Source organism: Procambarus clarkii, chromosome 9, assembly GCF_040958095.1.
Source record: "Procambarus clarkii isolate CNS0578487 chromosome 9, FALCON_Pclarkii_2.0, whole genome shotgun sequence".
NCBI classification, from domain to species: Eukaryota; Metazoa; Arthropoda; class Malacostraca; order Decapoda; family Cambaridae; genus Procambarus; species Procambarus clarkii.
This window is the reverse complement of record NC_091158.1, coordinates 16,423,350-16,442,691: the sequence shown is the minus strand read 5'-3', so window position 1 is coordinate 16,442,691 and position 19,342 is coordinate 16,423,350. Positions and strand designations below refer to the sequence as shown.

At 44.9% G+C, this 19,342-nt stretch overlaps 1 protein-coding gene across 5 annotated transcripts in view; it reads right to left on the bottom strand.

Annotated features, from left to right (window-relative positions):
* The window catches only part of LOC123766193 (cytochrome c oxidase assembly factor 6 homolog), a 38,689-nt gene that overhangs the window by 16,167 nt on the left and 3,180 nt on the right, over positions 1-19,342 (bottom strand). For 2 of the 5 annotated variants that reach the window (XM_045755144.2, XM_045755148.2), the window contains exons 1-2: positions 11,059-11,131; positions 9,012-9,039 (exon numbers count right to left, since the gene is read on the bottom strand). In XM_045755144.2, the coding sequence (XP_045611100.1) occupies positions 9,012-9,031 (20 nt within the window). In that variant the 5' untranslated portion in view covers positions 9,032-9,039; positions 11,059-11,131. Of the gene's footprint in view, positions 1-9,011; positions 9,040-11,058; positions 11,132-19,342 lie in introns of those variants that run through there. The other 3 variants (XM_045755145.2, XM_045755147.2, XM_045755146.2) reach the window with 2 other exon arrangements.

Here is a 19,342-nt window from a genome sequence, read left to right as displayed (position 1 = left end):
CCGTCACCTTGGCAGGGGCGCCCACCTAGACAGCACTTCACCTGGCCTGTAAAAATATAGTTATTTTGGCCCCGACTCATTACAGAGGAGTAGGAGTCAGAAGAGAAGGAGGAGGAGAAGCAAATAGAGGATAATAAGGCTGTAGAGGAAGGGAAGGGAAGGGAACTATGAGGAGGAAGCGCCAAGCCATTACGACTATATAGCACTGGGAAGGGGGGTCAGAATAAAGATTTGGGATGGGACGGGGGAAAGGAATGGTACCCAACCACTTGGACGATCGGGGATTGAAAACCGACCTGCATGAAGCGAGACCGTCGCTCTACCGTCCAGCCCAAGTGGTTGGGCGGCTGTAGAGGAAGATAACGAGAAAACATGAGAGTAAGATTGCATGGACAAGTTAAAGGTAATCAGAGACTAGATAAAGCAGACGAAAACAATTGGCAGAACGGATCGAATACATGAAAATGAGAAGAGAAGCATAGAGGCACTACTAAAGTGATCGCTGATTAAAGGAAGACCGAGCCTAACTTGCTCCACAGCAGGAAAGAAATAATAATAACAGCTGGCGACGAAATTGAGGACAGGTGGAGACACATTCAGAGAATCATAAGGATGTGTGTAAGGAACATCTAAAGACGATCCCAAGACAAAGACAAAGACGATCGAACATCTAAAGGAGTCTAGCAGAGCATGAGAAACTGCCTGAACAGAGACAGACCGTCAAACTAAGCAGCAATGGCGGCCGAAGATCACTAGAGATGAGGCAAAGAAACACTGACAGGGACCGGACACGGGACTGTTGTGGAGCAAGACAAGGTCTCACAACTATACTAAGAGAGGTAGGTGGCTGACGCCGCTGACGCCCAGTATACTAGCCCCTTACAAAGATGCACAACAAATAATGAGCAACAGTGGAGTTGACAAAGGCTGGGCGACAGCCAACGTAGTGCCGATATACACACAAACATACACACGCCATGCCAAACACATCAATGGCAGAAGAGGGAGGGAGTGGAGGAGACAAACGTAGTGGGGGAGATGCTGCTGCTGCTGTCAGGAGCTAGTGACCTTGGCTGCGTGCACTGAACGATCTCTTCTCTACAATGAAGCGAGCAAGACTGTCCCCGAAGAGAAGCGTGGTTGAGAACCAGTACTTGGCCACGAGAAGATGGGGGAATGACCACACTCACATACTGAGTGAGTGGCGACGCTGCGGTCCATCCTGGGGCCCTTCTCACGTCGTGGCAAAAAAGAATTATTCTATTCCATTCACCTGGGGCCAGATTCACGAAGCAGTTACGCAAGCACTTACGAACCTGTACATCTTTTCTTAATCTTTGGCGGCTTTGTTTAAAATTATTAAACAGTTAATGAGCCTCGAAGCACCAGGAGGCTGTTTATAACCATAACAACAGTTGATTGGGACGTTTTCATGCTTGTAAACTGTTTAATAAATGTAACCAAAGCCGTCAAAGACTGAGGAAAGATGTATAGGTTCGTAAGTACTTGCGTAACTGCTTCGTGAATCTAGCCCCTGGGCTGTATATGGGTCTCGAACCATCGAGCCCACGCGTGTGAGGCCGAAGCTCTATCGGTTATTAGTTATTCTATGATATTTAACAGCGATATGATCAGGGGAACACATGGCAATATTTAAGACCCTTACAGTACAAACCACATTACTTTTATAAATCGAAAAAATGAAATTCGAGTAATATATTTTTTTCTGGGAGATTGGCGCTCACGGCTTGGGGAATAAACCGCCCACGGCATGGGGGATAAACCGCCCACGGCATGGGGAATAAACCGCCCACGGCATGGGGAATAAACCGCCCACGGCATGGGGAATAAACCGCCCACGGCATGGGGAATAAACCGCCCACGGCATGGGGAATAAACCGCCCACGGCATGGGAAATAAACCGCCCACGGCATGGGAAATAAACCGCCCACGGCATGGGAAATAAACCGCCCACGGCATGGGAAATAAACCGCCCACGGCATGGGAAATAAACCGCCCACGGCATGGGAAATAAACCGCCCACGGCATGGGGAATAAACCGCCCACGGCATGGGGAATAAACCGCCCACGGCATGGGAAATAAACCGCCCACGGCATGGGAAATAAACCGCCCACGGCATGGGAAATAAACCGCCCACGGCATGGGGAATAAACCGCCCACGGCATGGGGGATAAACGCGTCACAAGGTACAAGCCGACAAATACAATTATGAAGGAAGCACATATGACGCTCTCAGAGACACACGTGACGCCACTGGTTAAAAAAAGGTCTATTATATATATTTATGTCCGACACGACGGTGGTAAGAGGAAGGCCAGGATGAGGAAGGCCAGGATGAGGAAGGCCAGGATGAGGAAGACGAGGATGAGGAAGGCCAGGATGAGGAAGACGAGGATGAGGAAGGCCAGGATGAGGAAGACGAGGATGAGGAAGACCAGGGTGAGGAAGATGAGGATGAGGAAGACGAGGATGAAGGGGGGTGTGTGGGGGTGCTCGGAACTCTGGGCATCGAGGAGTACTCAACAAAACACACTTGTAAGGTCGAGCATTAGCTCCTGAACCCCGCCTTACCAGCTGTTGTTCTCTAGTAACTTCCGACCCTCATTGTTTTACTTTTTATTTATTGTAATAATTGCTACCATGTCTCCTTCTAATACATTCTATATACCCATTTTTCCATACATTAAAAACGTTACCCCCCTCCCCCCCCCCCCTGACTTCCTTGTGGTTCAGGCATTATTCCGTGTCCCCTTGTTCATCTTATATTGAATATGGCCTCTTTATCACCCGTAGCAACTCTCCTGAGTATCGCGTATGTCGTTATTGTGTCCCCTCTGTTTCGTCTCTCTCTTCAAGCGTAATGAGGTCCGCACCTTCGGCCTTTTCTCAAAGTTGTATCCGCGTGGTTCTGGTACAAGTCTGGCAGCATCCTTCTTCAATTGTTCTAACTTGGCTACATATTTCTAGAGGGGTATTTTACGCTGGTTGAGGAGACTGTTAGTGGTGGGGGCGTGTGGATAAAGGCATCTCTCTCTCTCTCTCTCTCTCTCTCTCTCTCTCTCTCTCTCTCTCTCTCTCTCTCTCTCTCTCTCTCTCTCTCTCTGTTATTTTTATTACGCTAAGACTAGGGCTTATTAGGAACTGTAATCTCTTGAGTCTTTGTCCTTATCTTTTTATATATAATTAAAAAAATCATTATATATATATATATATATATATATATATATATATATATATATATATATATATATATATATATATATATATATATATATATATATATACTTTACTTCTATCTATCAAGTTATTTCCTCCCTTATTTACTCATTTTTGCTCTCTCTCTCTCTCCTCTCCTTGTAAAGTCCCTGTCGCCCTCTTCCCTTGAAGTCGGAACACTGACACAAAGCTCTCTCATTGTTTATATCTGTGACGTCAAAATGACGGCAGTCGCAATGCTGATCCGACTCACGAACGCCAGCCAAGTTCTTTGCTTATTTCCGGGAATTTCCGTAGCGTTAGCTCCTAAAGCGTTCACATCCTTCCCCTGCATGTATTTTCGTTTGATATGCATGATGGCTTAACAAATAAAGAACGTCTTTGAATCTTATGTATTTTAATTATAGGTTGTAATATTTTGGGGGTGGATATATTAGGCATCGCTGAAGTTTCTGAAATGTTGGCAAGATCACTAGGATGCAGTGGGGCCACTTCTAGCTGGAGGGGAGGGGGAGGGGGAAGAGTGATGGAAGAGGAGGGGGTTGTAGTGAACGAGGGGAGGAAGTGGACAGGGAGGGGGGGAGGAGTGAAGGAAAGGGAGAGAATGGGGGAAGGGGAGTCTAAGGGAATTATTCAGTTTCTTATGGACCCATACCTATGATGCTGTAGGCAGCGGTGAAGGGTTTAAAAAAAAAAGAGTGGCATAATAGGCTCAGGAACCGGAACACAATAACACTCTAAGCTAAGCAGTTTACATTTGTGAGAGAACTGCCTGCAAACTGTTCACATTTGCTACAACATTTTGTATCCATTCAGGAGGGTTGTGCAATCGCAGTAATGCAATGTGCGAGCCCATTGTTGATGTGACGATGTGCACTGAATTTTGTATACTAGCTCATCGAGACTGTATCTTGCTTAGTTAAATGAATTTCTGAGCCAATTAAATGCCTCTGAAACCCTTTCCACAATCGCCCACAAGATGGGTATGGGGTACATAATAAATAAACTCAACTAAATGTAACATGACAGGTGTCTAAAGAGAAGCAAGCATTGCAAGCTTGCAAACACTTTGCAAGCTTGCAATGCTTGCAAGTCTCTTTCTTGCATTAGTCTCTCTACAGAAGCCAAACTTGGGATACTTGGCTCGGATTAGGGGTAATGTGTCATCCTGCATTAAATACACGGAGAATTATAACATTCGTGACTGAGTTATCTCTTAATTTGTTTAAAGTTTTATATTCGCATTCATTTGCATAGTGACATAAGGTATGTAAATAGTGTTGATAACAAAGTTTACATTTGCCCAGATCTACATCAGCCACATGTTTGTAAGGGCCAAACCTCTGGAAGTTTGGCCAGACCAAACTTCCAGAGGTTCTTATAGCCTAGCCTATGTCTAGCGGTGGAAACCCGTAGAGGTCTGCTGAAAGAGGAACGGTGAAATGGAGCTCTCCATTCCCACTTTTCCTATTCCTATAAGTGAAGCGCTCTCATTAGCGCGCTCTATTGTGCACAAAGCTCAGTCCATTCTGACACCCACAGCCCCACACTATCCCCCCCCCCCCACGCTCACGCTTTCTCAGCGCCCAAAACCCCACACCAACCCCATGCTCACGATATCCCCCCACGCCCAAAGCTCCACACCATCCCCACGCTCACACCCACACCATCCCCACACCCACACCATCCCCAAGACCCACACCATCCCCACGACTACACCACCTGAACACCCAAATCGTCTCAACACTCACCATCTCCACGCCCACATTATTCCATAGCCCCACACCATTCCACGCCCACAACCCCACACCATCCTTCCCATACCCAACGCCCACCCCACACCCACAGCGTGCTGGAGAGAATAATAAGCAGAAGAATAATGGAACACGTAGAGAGCATTAACTTCAAAACGGGTTTGGAGAAGGGAAGACAAGGTTAGTAAACCTATTAGAGTTTTATGTAGAATTACTCTGGTCAAACAAGGGACAAGAAAAGCACACTGTATATTATTTGTGTCAAAGAGCATTAGTCACTCTCCCACATATGAGGCTCCTATACAAGCTACAGGATCAGGCTCAAATAACCGGCAGCGTACTAGAGTGCGAGACTACCTAACGGATAGGAACCTGTCAGTCATATGAGAAAAACTTACAAGAGAAACATAGTTGACGAACTTCTTTATGTCGCTGCTCACCAACCTGTTCTGCTCACATATGACGCTAAGTTGACCAGACCACACACTAGAAGGTGAAGAGACGACGACGTTTCGGTCCATCATGGACCATTCTCAAGTCGATTGTGAAGACAATCGACTTGAGAATGGTCTGGTCAACATACTTTAGCCACGTTATTGTGACTCATCGCCTGCATATGACGCTAAGGCTTACGAGAAGGTTCAGGACGAACGTGAACCGAGATGGGCTACAATTGTGAGGTAAACAGATACTTTGAACATTAACACAAACTTTCAGACAAGAACTGGCGTTCATTACAAATACCGATAAGACTCATGACACATAAACAAAAGGGAGCACTAGATGAGACATGATCCAGGCATACAAAATACGCAGTTTTTTGAACGGCTGATCATATACGTTCATCAATAAGGATGTGAGACAACCTTCGGTGTGAAGGTAGAAATAAGAGAGAGCTACTAGAGAAGAGTTACTAGAGGATAGTTTAAAAAAAAAACGTACTAGAGGTTTAATGAAAACACATAACAAATGGCCAACCATTCGAAAGTCGGTGCCCAGGAGCTCAATCTGGGTCTTGCAAACTCTGTTACATATATACATACACACATATACACACACATACATACATACAGTACATACATGCATACACTCCCACACGCCTCTTGCTATACCTTGGTCGTCAGAAATAGATAACTAAAATTAGCCAGATATTTTAGTGCCAAATTCCGTGCCCTCATTCTTGTTGTTGCTCATTGTTGTTGTTTGTGTTCTTGTTCCTGTTCTTGTTTCTGTCGTTATCGGTGTTATTCTTGTTCTTATCATCATGTGTTTGGTTGGTCTTTGTTCCCTTATCTTTAGTGGCATCGTTGCGCTTAACTATTAGTGGTTATCTAGCACTGCTTACCTTGCAGGAGTCACCTAACACTGCTTACCTTGCAGTGCTTACCTAACAATGACAATCTGAAGTGTGAAGTCTAGTTCTTTATTTAGCCCTTCCTGCTAGCTAGTCCCGCTGTACCTGTTGTCTGGGATATAACTTTCTTGACGTTCAAGACCAGCGAAGCATACATGTATGTGCATATATATGGGTATGTGTATATGTGTATGTACGTGGGAAAGGAAGAAATGGAAGGGTGGGAGGGAGAGAGAGAGAGAGAGAGAGAGAGAGAGAGAGAGAGAGAGAGAGAGAGAGAGGGAGAGGGAGAGGGAGAGGGAGAGGGAGAGGGAGAGAGAGAGGGAGAGGAGGGAATGGTGGATGACAAGTTGAAGGAAGGTAACTGGTGAGGCGCCTAGCGAACCTCACTTGTTATTGTCAGCTGATTTTTGTTGACAGTGTTGGTGGGTGGAGGGCGGCCGGCTCCTGATGTTTGGGGTGTACGTACCACGCCCCACTCAGTGTTAAATATGTAAAGGTTTTAACCATACCTCGAAGGGCTGCACCCTAGACATCAAATGTGGGAAATGCTTTAGTTCTCATTACACACAAGACTGTGCGTCAGATATACTCACCCCTCCTCAAACTGTGGTGGCGATAATGACATATTCAAACAATGTCCTTCATACATAGCAGCAAAAACTACGGCTCTACCCACCAACAACCTGCAATACAGTAGTGTACCGAAACAACTCAACTCGGTCTATTATCAACCATTACCTCACACTCAACCACAACCTTTGCTTGTACCCGATATGTCTATCACTGACAATCCTGTAACCCCAGAACCTAATCCTCTTCCACTAAACCTACAACTGTGTCCCGATCATGTTGAAACCCTTGTCACTCCCTTTGAAAATGCACTAGAATAGACGCTGGACCGACTCCTAAATTCTTTAAACAAATAAATCAACCCATCCCCGAGGCTGACCCAACACACGCCTCATCCACATCTACAGACAATAACATCCAATCTAACGCAGCTAACATTGATGTATACAAATCGTTTTAACTAATGCTGGACAAACTCTTAAATAACTACTTAGCACGCCTTACACAAGTCATTCCCCAGGCTGACTTGCCACATGCGGTCGAGGAGTCACAATAACGTTGCTAAAATATGTTGACCAAACCACACACTAGAAAGTGAAGGGACGACGACGTTTCAGTCCGTCCTGGACCATTCTCAAGTTGATTGTGACTTGCCATAAACCCCCAACCACCGGAACTAAGAGTAAGAAACCCCCCAGCTGTACGAACCTCCCAGCGACCTGACACTTTGACGGAAAAGAACACGTAAACCACACTCTCCCACGACACATCCTCCAACCACTCCCAGGTATTCCACACAGTGTACTACCCACACATCAAAGAAGACCGACGCAGTCATATCCCCCAGACGTAAAGAGCCAAAATACGACAACATAACATATAACCCATCCTCAACTAGCCTATCCCAACCTAACCTAATCTTATACACAATAACCCCATGTTACTTAATGTACTCTAACTTAATCCACCCTAACCTATGTAAATTGCAACTAATTCCCAAACATATTAACGGACTCACCATAGTCCGTGCTACATGGACACTTCGTTCTGAGTAGACAAATCTAAAACAACAACATCCCAAACATACTTCGACTCACACACTCAGTCTCTTGGCTATACCCCCCACACTTTCCATAGAACAGGAACACTTTGCTATCACCCTCAACATAACTCCTAATCTTTGCCATCCTGAGACCATTTAACCTCATATGTTTATTTGTGTCTTTATCCTCGCACAAATAGAAGACATCGATAACTTCCAACCTCTGCCAAATCATGAACATTGCTGCGCCACAGTGAGTGAGGCGTCTCCCAACATTACCACTCGTGCCGTCATCGGGTGGAAAACCCTTCATGTAAACTGCACGTATCGCGAGGACGTTTGGGGTCGTATTTGAGGGTTGCCGCCAGCGACGGCGAGTTTAGAGTGCACTCTCATGCTCATCCTGTGTGAGGTAGTTTATTGTGCACACTCATATTCATCCTTTGGGGAAAGGAGGATGGATAGTTATTATGAACACTCTTATGGGGTAGTCTAAGAACAAAGGTAACTGCAGAGGGCCTATTGGCCCATACGAGGCAGCTCCTATCTATAAGCCACCCAATCCCCCTCATATACATGTCCAACCCACGCTTGAAACAATCGAGGGACCCCACCTCCACCACGTTACGCGGTAATTGGTCCCACAAATAAACAACCCTGTTACCGACCCAAGTCTTTCCTGTGTCCCCTTGTTCGTGTTCCACCCGTGCTAAAGAGTTTGTCTTTGTCCACCCTGTCAATTTCCCTGAGAATTTTGTAGGTAATTATCATGTTTTCCCTGACTTCTGTTTTCCAGGGATGTGAGGTTCAGCTTCCTTAGGCTTTCCTCGTAGCTCATACCTCTCAGTTCCGGGACTAGTCTGGTGGCATACCTCTGAATCTTCTCTAACTTTGTTTTGTGTATAGGTATAGACTGTGTGTGTGTGTGTGTGTGTGTGTGTGTGTGTGTGTGTGTGTGTGTGTGTGTGTGTGTGTGTGTGTTTAAACACATGTGTACATATATACATGAAGAAATCATGTGCTGCTGGACGTCCTACAGCGAGTACTTACCTCACAATGCACACATTCATTGACAATCCTGAAACAAGAAAGAACACTGTACAACTTAATGTCCACAATAGTTTGAAGGAACATACAGCGATAATAAAATAATAAGATCAATAATACTAAAACACATCTTAATTGACGTGAATTTTATACAATAACCATTGAGAAATTAGGAACAAAAATGGTTCGATATGCGGCAAAAAATATAATCACTGGGTCACTATTTTCACTGTATCACTGATTATATTGTTATAATGCATCATTGTATTTATGTGTCATTGCATCACTGTGTCACTGCATCCATGTACTCACCTAGTTCACGTAGTTGTGTTTGAGGGGGGTTGAGCTCTGGCTCTTTGGTCCCGCCTCTCAACTGTCAATCAACTGGTGATACAGGGTGCATGTGCTACTGTACACATGCACACTGTATCACTGCATCAGTAAAAAATACAGTAAGATAGTGATGTATTTGTGGCCAAAAGGGCAAGGCGGAATTCATTTTGCACTGCATCACTGTAGCACTCTATCCCTGTATTACTGAATCACAGTCTCACTGTATTGTATTACCACTGTATCCTACATTACCTAATTCATGCATCACTGTCACAGTCACTATATTACTGTCTCTGTATTCACGGTATTCTTTTATCACTGTATTCCATTTTCACTGTAACAGCTTGTTCTCTCACCTCAAACGTCGCATTTGAGACGGAATCGACCAATACGTTGAAAAAAGTGACGTATTAGTATAAATTAAAACACCATAATATTGACGCTGTCTATACATCGGCCTCGTTAGGTTAGGTGGGATGTTTGGGTTAGGTTAGGTGGGATGTTTGGGTTCGTTCGATCAATGAGCCGGCTTCGACATATGCTGCTGTAGCTCAGTGGTCTACGGCTCCTGCTCACAACCGAGCGGTGACATACATACATACATACATACATACATACATACATACATACATACATACATACATACATACATACATACATACATACATACATACGGTGGTCCAGTGGTAGAATATGCAATTCTTTGGTCGAAAGTTATAAGAATATAATTATAATAACCCAACCTAACCTAACCTAACCTAACCTAACACAATTAAATCAATAATTTATGTTCTTAATATGATATAATAATAACAATTCACTATAATAATATACTTATAATTATAAGAAGAATATAATTATATATATATATGATACAAAACACTATTCCGGCATATACCATAGGTAGACCTCGTATTCCGGTTAACTTGAATCAGTGTATACCTTCAGGGAAAGTATTCTCATACATTAGTTTACAAGACGTGTCTAAGGTGGGTGTCAATTTCAAGACAGGTTTACGAGCCGCCCATTCATCAACCTTGTCATTTACACATAATATAAACATTGAAGCGCTCATGTGCCACATGCAAATCACGGCGAGACAAGTGATTAACAAATGCCATGCCGTTGAGGCATTCAAGTGCATATTTGGCAAGAGGTTTGGCACTACCGCCTAGAGAAAGAATTATATACAAGGTAGGATAGGTCCTTATTTTCTGTGGGGTATTACGGCACTTGTTGACATATGAGCGGTACAGGTGTGTGTGTGGCACTTAGGGCAGGTGTGTGACACCGGGGGGGGGGGGGAAGGGGTTCAGCTGTGCAGGGTTTAGTGCAGGTTTGTGACATTTGGAACAGGAGTGTGACACTGAGGTCAGGTGTGAGATAATGAGGCAAGTTTGTAACACTGGAGGCAGGTGTGTGACACATGGGGAAGCTGTGCAGCTCTTGGGCAGGTGTGTTTGACGCTTGGGGCAGGTGTGTGACGCTTGGGGCAAGTGTGTGACGTTTGGGGCAAGTGTGTGACGCTTGGGGCAGGTGTGTGACACTTGGGGCAGGTGTGTGACGCTTGGGGGGAGCTATGAAGGGATTGGGGCACGTGTGTGACGCTTGGGGCAGGTGTGACGCTTGGGACAGGTGTGTGACACTTAGGGCAGGTGTGTGACGCTTGGGGCAGGTGTGTGGGGACTGGTGTGGAAAACAACAATGAATCACTTACTCTGGTCCTGTGTCTCGCACCGTCCTCGCCAGCACACTGTCGACCCGACCCTCCGTGGGCTGCTACCCCGCGCTGCCCCTCCCCGCCCACCTCCACCCTCCGTGGGCTGCTACCCCGCGCTGCCCCTCCCCGCCCACCTCCACCCTCCGTGGGCTGCTACCCCCGCGCTGCCCCTACCCGCCCGCCTCCACCCTCCGTGGGCTGCTACCCCGCGCTGCCCCTCCCCGCCCACCTCCACCCTCCGTGGGCTGCTACCCCGCGCTGCCCCTACCCGCCCGCCTCCACCCTCCGTGGGCTGCTACCCCGCGCTGCCCCTCCCCGCCCACCTCCACCCTCCGTGGGCTGCTACCCCGCGGTGCCCCTCCCCGCCCGCCTCCACCCTCCGTGGGCTGCTACCCCGCGCTGCCCCTCCCCGCCCGCCTCCACCCTCCGCTGGGCTGCTACCCCGCGCTGCCCCTCCTGGAGTATACAACTCCAACATGGAGTCCATATCTCATCAATTCATAAGACTAAACTGGAGAAGGTTTAAAGGTTTGCTACCAGACTAGTACCCGAACTGAGGAGTATGAGCTACAAGGAGAGACTACAGGAATTAAACCTCACGTCGCTGGAAGGACAGAAGAGTTAGGGGGATACACGATCACTACATACAAGATTACTCAAAGGAATTGATACAGTAGATAAAGACAGATTATTTAACACAAGGACCACACGCACTAGGGGTAAACAGGTGGAAATTGTGTGCCCAAATGAGCCATAAAGACATTAGAAAGAATTTTTTTTAGTGTCAGTGAAGTTGACAATTGGAATGTTTAAGGCAGTGATGTGGTGGAGGCAAACTCCACACACAGTTTCAAGTGTAGATATGATAGAGCCCAATAGGGCTCAGGAACCTGTACACCTGTTGATTGATAGTAGAGAGGCGGGACCAAAAAGCCATAGCTCAACCCCTGCAAGCACAACTAGGCGAGTACACACATATATCTCCCTGACAGAAGAGAAAAAGCTTAGCCTAGCGTCACCGTGGTGTACTGGTAAGACACTCGCCTGGCGTTTCGCGAGCGCTTTGTCCTGGGTTCGTATCCTGGCCGGGAAGGATTTACTGGAAGGCGCAAATCCTTAACAGTAGCCTCTGTTTACCCAACAGTAAAACGGGTACCAGGATGCTAAACGACTTGGTGAGGTCGTATTCCGGGGAATATTAGGATTAAGGGCCTGCCCGAAACACTATGCGTGCTAGTGGCTTTACAAGAATGTAAGAACTCTTGTATATATATATATATATATATATATATATATATATATATATATATATATATATATATATATATATATATAATAATAATAATAATAATAATAATAATAATAAAATAATAATACCAAACATATACACAACGTGTCAGCAAAACAGACAGCCCGCCTGCTATCATTACTCATACTATATTTCCCATTCCAAAACTTATTCCTTCACCTGTACTTTCTTTCTACCTCCCCCACCCACCAGAAAAAAATATAATACTTTTCGTCAGGTCACCTTACTTTCCCTTTCTGGGGCGAGCAAACGCTTGTCGCAGACTCCACCGGCCACGGAGATATATATCTTCCACCAGCACTTATTTGCAGACGATATCATGAAGACGATATCATTCCGGGTGAACCATGGTAGTCGTCATGGATTCTAATCTCACCTGGACTGCTCACCTGAAGCCCACCAAGGAAAGGCCAATCAAGCGCAGTGCAGGTAAAGTGTCAAGTAATACCTGGGATGCAGAGCTCTGCTTGAACCATACAAATCACTCTGCAGGGCTAAAATAGACGATGGTAGCCAGGTATGTGCGCCAGCCACCAATACTGGTTAAGAAAATGTTGCATTCCGCACTGATGCACGGCAGAGCTCTGCATGGCAGCACTCAGCACGAGTGCTGAGTTCACAGGAGCGCTCTGCATGGCAGCACTAAGCACGAGTGCTGAGTTCACAGGAGCGCTCTGCGCGAGAACTCTTCTCAGAAGCGCTCTGCGCGAGAACTCTTCACAGAAGCGCTCTGCGCGAGAACTCTTCCCAGAAGCGCTCTGCGCAAGAACTCTTCCCAGAAGCGCTCTGTGCGAGAACTCTTCCCAGAAGCGCTCTGCGCAAGAACACTCCCCAGAAGTGCTCAGCATTAGAACTCATATCACTGGTTTAAAATGTACAAAAATATATGCTGAAAACGTATTCTTTGAAGAGTTTAATTTTCTGTGAACAGAATTCTTGGGTACATTGAAATAGCTTTCGAATTCCACATTTCAAATTATCGTCAATAATACACCATACTAATTTAACCAAACGTAATGAAACCAAACCAAACCTTAACATAACCATGGATTGAGAGTAGATAATAGCACTAATTATGCAGTCGTTCTCAATCCATTCCCGTGAGCGTATTGAGGACAGGTTTATTTTCACTGCAGACTGGGATATCCACAGTCATTCCCTGTAGGGTATGCAGGGACATAGCTGAAGATATGATGACCAAACCACACACCAGAAGATGAAGAAACGACGATGTTTTGGTTCGTTCTGGACCATTATCGAGCCGATTGTCTTGATAATCAGCTTGATAATGGTCAAGAACGGACCGAAACATCGTCGTCTCTTCAATCTCTAGTGTGTACTCACCTAATAGGTGAGTACACCTATCTGTACAATACAGGTGTATTGTACCACACCAGACCACACAATACAGGTGTATTGTGTGGTCTGGTCAACATGTAATGTCTTACTAGCCAAAATTGTTGCGAATGTTATGATAAAAAAGTTTTAACACAGAAGACGGTAAGATGAATACACTGTCTTCCTGAACTGTCAGAAGTCAGTCATCATAATCCTGTAGGCTATTAAACATATCCGAAAGGAAAGCTGGCGTAACTGATTAGTATTCTGATGGATACGGGAGAATCTCTTATAGGAATGTAGAGGCACGACAGTGAGTGGAAGAAGCTTAGATTATGATGACGAGTGAGGTGCCACAAGGATCAGTACTAGGACCGATGCTGTTTCTAATAGTTTCTATTTTTTATATGTACTCATCACATCTTTTCTTTTTACCCATTAGTTTTAAGCTGTAGTCATTAATGTTTTTCCTGCCCGAAACGCTTTGCGTAATAGTGGCTTTAGGCATTGTATGTACTAGCTCTATCTATAAAGCCAACAAACTTTGTAAATCTCTTTATGTATGTACCTTACCTAAATAAAGATTATTATTATTATTATTATTATTATAGACTAGTTCATATCCATGTTTGCGGACGATGTGTTGCTATGTGAAGACTGTGAGAGAATACAAGAGCATCTAGTAAACTACAGAGATCATACGAGATCTCACTTCTGGAATTCAACTCCGAAAAGTACACGGCTATGAAAATAGAAGGCGTTTTAATACCCCAGGAGAACCACAATAGGAACGGAAGACGCCATATCATCTCAGACGAGAAAGACCTAACGAGGCCTCGACCCATCCTGGGACCCATCCTAAAAATTTGAATTTGAATAAAAATTTGAATTGGAATTAGAATCCTCATGCTTGACGCCAGTGGCGCCACACATCGGCAGCTTATAACGGCTGCTGCGTATACGGAACTGGTAAATGTCCGGATAACCTTTAGAACCTGGATAATGAATCCTATACATGATGTATAAAATGTACGTGAGACACAGCATGTAATCCTCATCAGAATACACCAACACTCCCTCACACCCAATACACCAACACTCCCTCACACCCAATACACCAACACTCCCTCACACCCAATACACCAACACTCCCTCACACCCAATACACCAACACTCCCTCACACCCAATACACCAACACTCACTCCCTCACACCCAATACACCAACACTCACTCCCTCACACCCAATACACCAACACTCCCTCACACCCAATACACCAACACTCCCTCACACCCAATACACCAACACTCCCTCACACCCAATACACCAACACTCCCTCACACCCAATACACCAACACTCCCTCACACCCAATACGCCAACACTCCCTCACACCCAATACACCAACACTCCCTCACACCCAATACGCCAACACTTCCCTCACACCCAATACACCAACACTCCCTCACAGCCCAATACGCCAACACTCCCTCTAACCTTGAACGCTGACACAAATGCAGTTGAAGATAAAGCACCCACCTGTACACGACGGGTCTATATATTCCCCTGGCTCCCCTTCACCTGAAACCCCACCTGCCTGGCTTACTCCTGAGTTACCCACCACCTACGGCCCAACCACCTCCACTCACCCGTACCTCACCCACCACCCCTCACACACTACATTCAGTCTGTCAACCCCTATAGGTAACCCCCCCGTGCACCCCACCATGAACCTCTCCTGCCACCAAGAGACCCACTACCCAGCCTACACCTCCAGCGAGCCAGGTTCTGATCGTTTATATCAAGAATGACCACGAACTTGCGAGGTGTTTTCTTTAAAAGTTCGAGATGATGCATGGGCGTGTTGACTGTTGATTCCGCGAGCTCCAATATTTTAGTAAAGGAGGAATATTTTGTTTTGCTAAGGTGAAGTTTGCGCGCGCGCGCGTGTGCGTGTATTAGCCTGTAAATGTGCTTGCAGGATCGAAGTGCCTTTACTAGCTTTCGAATGGTTAAAGTAATGATTCTCTTCTTGCATGTAAATGATCATATTGCTTTTGAAACTGTGCATAGAGTTTATAATTTGCTTTGTCGAGTACAGGTAGTCTTTTCACTGCTAGATGAATTAAATAAAAAGACACTTACTCAACCATTTCTGTCCTGTCTGGGAATTGAACCCACTATTCCCGATTGTCTGTCGAGAACGAACCCAACTGTGCTATGGAAACCCCAGGTTTAATTCAGCAATAATCCCTATATGTGTGGATGTGTTTATTCACTACTTGTGCCTGCTGGATCGAGCTCTTAGCTCTTGGACCAGCCATTTTTTCCAGTCAGTTGTCTAATGTACCCTAATCTACTTTTGTACTGCAATATATCTACCACTGAAATCAATGGAGTAATTTCTAGCACCTGCTTGTTTAGTTCATTTCAATGTTTTTACAGTTCTTACGAAAAAAAGAAAGCTTTCAAACAGCTCAGTAGCTAATTTGTTTTTTTCAAGAGTCATTCATACTCTCTTGTTCTGCTGGTATATATTGTAAACATTTCCACTTTTTCCTCTCTGTCAATTGTCCTTAGTATGTTATGTCTCTGTCTCTCTGTCTGTCTCTCTCTCTCTCTCTCTCTCTCTCTCTCTCTCTCTCTCTCTCTCTCTCTCTCTCTCTCTCTCTCTCTCTCTCTCTCTCTCTCTCTCTCTCTCTCTCTCTCTCTCTCTCTCTCTCTCTCTCTCTCTCTCTCTCTCTCTCTCTCTCTCTCTCTCTCTAGTGACACTAAGTCCAACTCTTTCAGTCTTCATGCTCCATCCCTTGTGAATGTGGGATGATCCTCATTGGATATCCCTGTATGTACCTTTGCAAGTTTCCTTGTGCTTCTTGAAGAAAGAGAATCATTATAGGAAGTGGGGTCTCCATGGTGAGCCGCACACTCTGGGACTGGTCTCACGTAGGTGATGTACAGTTTTCCGAATCTGAATGCCTTTTATTCTACAGGTGGGTACAGGACTAGACGACTTCTGACTCAAGTTAGCAGGCTTACAACTTTCTCTTTCTATAGCTCATGGTAAGCCTTACTTTGTTAGTTTATTCTAGAACATGGTCCACCATTCGGTTTAATTGGGCATAAATCCTTAACTTTTCGCCCTGAGTTAACGGGGGCGAACAGTTAAAGACTGATGCCCAGTCAATCCACCTCCGGCCATGGCTCGAACCCAAACAATATTACTGGTGAGGCGCGGGACGTGATACCACTACGCCACATATTTACGTTCTTGAATGGTGTTCTGACTTGTGCCAGTGTAGAGTATGCTGATGATATTAATCTCTTGAAATGTGCCAAGGAGTGCCGGACCAACCGGGCTGTGGTGGGTATGTGGGCCTGCGGGCCGCTCCAAGCAACAACCTAGTGGACCAAACTCTCACAAGTCAAGCCTGGCCTCGGGCCGGGCTTGGGGAGTAGAAGAACTCCCAGAACCCCATCAAGCAGGTATCAAGCAAGTGCCCCCAGAGTTAGGCTTGGTGTATATCTGCCCCTCTAGGACTTCCTTTCAAGTCGTTACAGGGGACGTAGCTTTTTTTCAAATTATACTATCCTGCTGTGGTCTCCTTTTACCTGTTTCCGTTTACTATACCTTATACTTGCCTGTATTAAAATCCGGTAGTCATTTCTCGGACCAACTCTGCAGTCTGTCCAAGTGTATTTTACAATCCTCATCTGTCTCGACTCTTAAATGAACATCAACACGTAGGACTCATCCTCACAGTTAGGTCATTAACATAATTGAGAAATAGCATGGGATCCTAGCAGTGATCACTGCGGGAACTTCTTGTTATCGTATACTAGAACGACTTTGGGTTTCTCGCTCTGACTCTTTAACTCCTGTCTGTTAGGTACTCTCATTCATATCAGCGTTTATTTCACTTGCTTCACCGTGTCTTTCAAGCATGTGTAATAGTCTCTTATACGGAAATAGCTTAAAGTTTTTTGGTAGTCCAGAAATACGTAATCTGCCCATCCTCTGTCCAGTTAAACTTTCGTAATTTTATTATAGAATTTCAATAGATTCGTAAGGAAAGATATTCCTTACCTAACACAGTGTTGGTGCTTGTTTACATTCCTAATCCTAGCTAGGTGTTTGACTAATCTTATCCTTATTATTCTCTGAGAGTATTTTGGAAAGGATGCATGTTAGTGAGGCTGCTGGTGTGTGTGTGTGTGTGTGTGTGTGTGTGTGTGTGTGTGTGTGTGTGTGTGTGTGAGAGAGAGAGCACGCCCACGAGGACGCAGCACTCGCGTCCTTATCAAGCCTCTCTCACCGCCCCATTACCTGTAATCGGAAACGACTACCGCTTGTGCTCTCTCTCTCTTTTTACCTCTCTCTCTCTTTAATCTTTTCTATCTCTTTTTAATTCTATTTCTTTAACCTACAATTAGTAAGTAGGAGACACGGTTTACGTTTGCGCTACCTCCATCTTCATTATTTGTAAACACTTCGAATTATTTTATATCGTTGTATGCTAGCAGAACATTGATGCATATTTTCTTATACCAGCGACCTTATGCAACAGACAAACTTTTAACCATAATACGAACACTGTTGTTATAGTTCCATTTAAGGAACCTGGGGCCAGATTCACGAAGAAGTTACGCAAACACTTACGAACCTGTACATCTTTTCTCAATCTTCGGCGGCTTTGTTTACAATTATTAAACAGTTAATGAGCTCCGAAGCACCAACAGACTGTTTATAACAATAACAACAGTTGATTGGCAAGTTTTCATGCTTGTAAACTGTTTAATAAAGTAACCAAAGCCGTCAAAAATTGAGGAAAGATGTACACGTTCGTAAGTACTTGCGTAACTGCTTCATGAATCTGGCTCCCGCCTTTCCCGCTCAAGAAACAGATTACAGATTAGCCCCAGGCTTCGTCTTGGAAGTAAAGTACAGCACCTTAAGCCAGATTGATGCTAAGCTCTGCCCCTTCACCCGAACAATATGCACCAATGGTTTCCTACACCACTCTACTAGTGCTGCTAAAAGTGCAGTTGTAGTGGCAGTGAGTGATATGAGTGAGCTCATATGAATGATTATGAGTAGGGAGTCTATATATTTTTTATTTATATATACAAGAGTTCTTACATTCTTGTACAGACACTTGCACACACAGCGTGTAGGGCAAGTCCTTAATCCTAATTTTCCTCTGAATACGACCCGCCAAATCGTTGAACAATCAGAGGCTACAGTTAAGGATTGACGCCAAGTAAATCCGCCCCAGCTAGGATACGAACCCAGACCAAAGTACTTGCGAAGCGCCGAGCAAGAGTTTTAACACTACGCCACGGGGACTGCCCAAAGGCAGTCCAAACCTAACCAATGTCTAAATATACACAGTATGCTAATATATAACAAAATTAATTTACTTATGAGAAAATCTTTAATTTGAATGAACAGCATGTTAAAATTGATGAATGTGTTTTTGGGGTCGACCGCTGGATGGAATGAACTTGGTCTTAGGACGGGTTGTCTAATCACAACTCAGATGCTTCACTCACGTGCTTATAATTTAAATAATTCCTAACAGAACCTCACCAGTTAACCTCGCCTAATATACGCCTAACTATACACAGAACGCTAATATA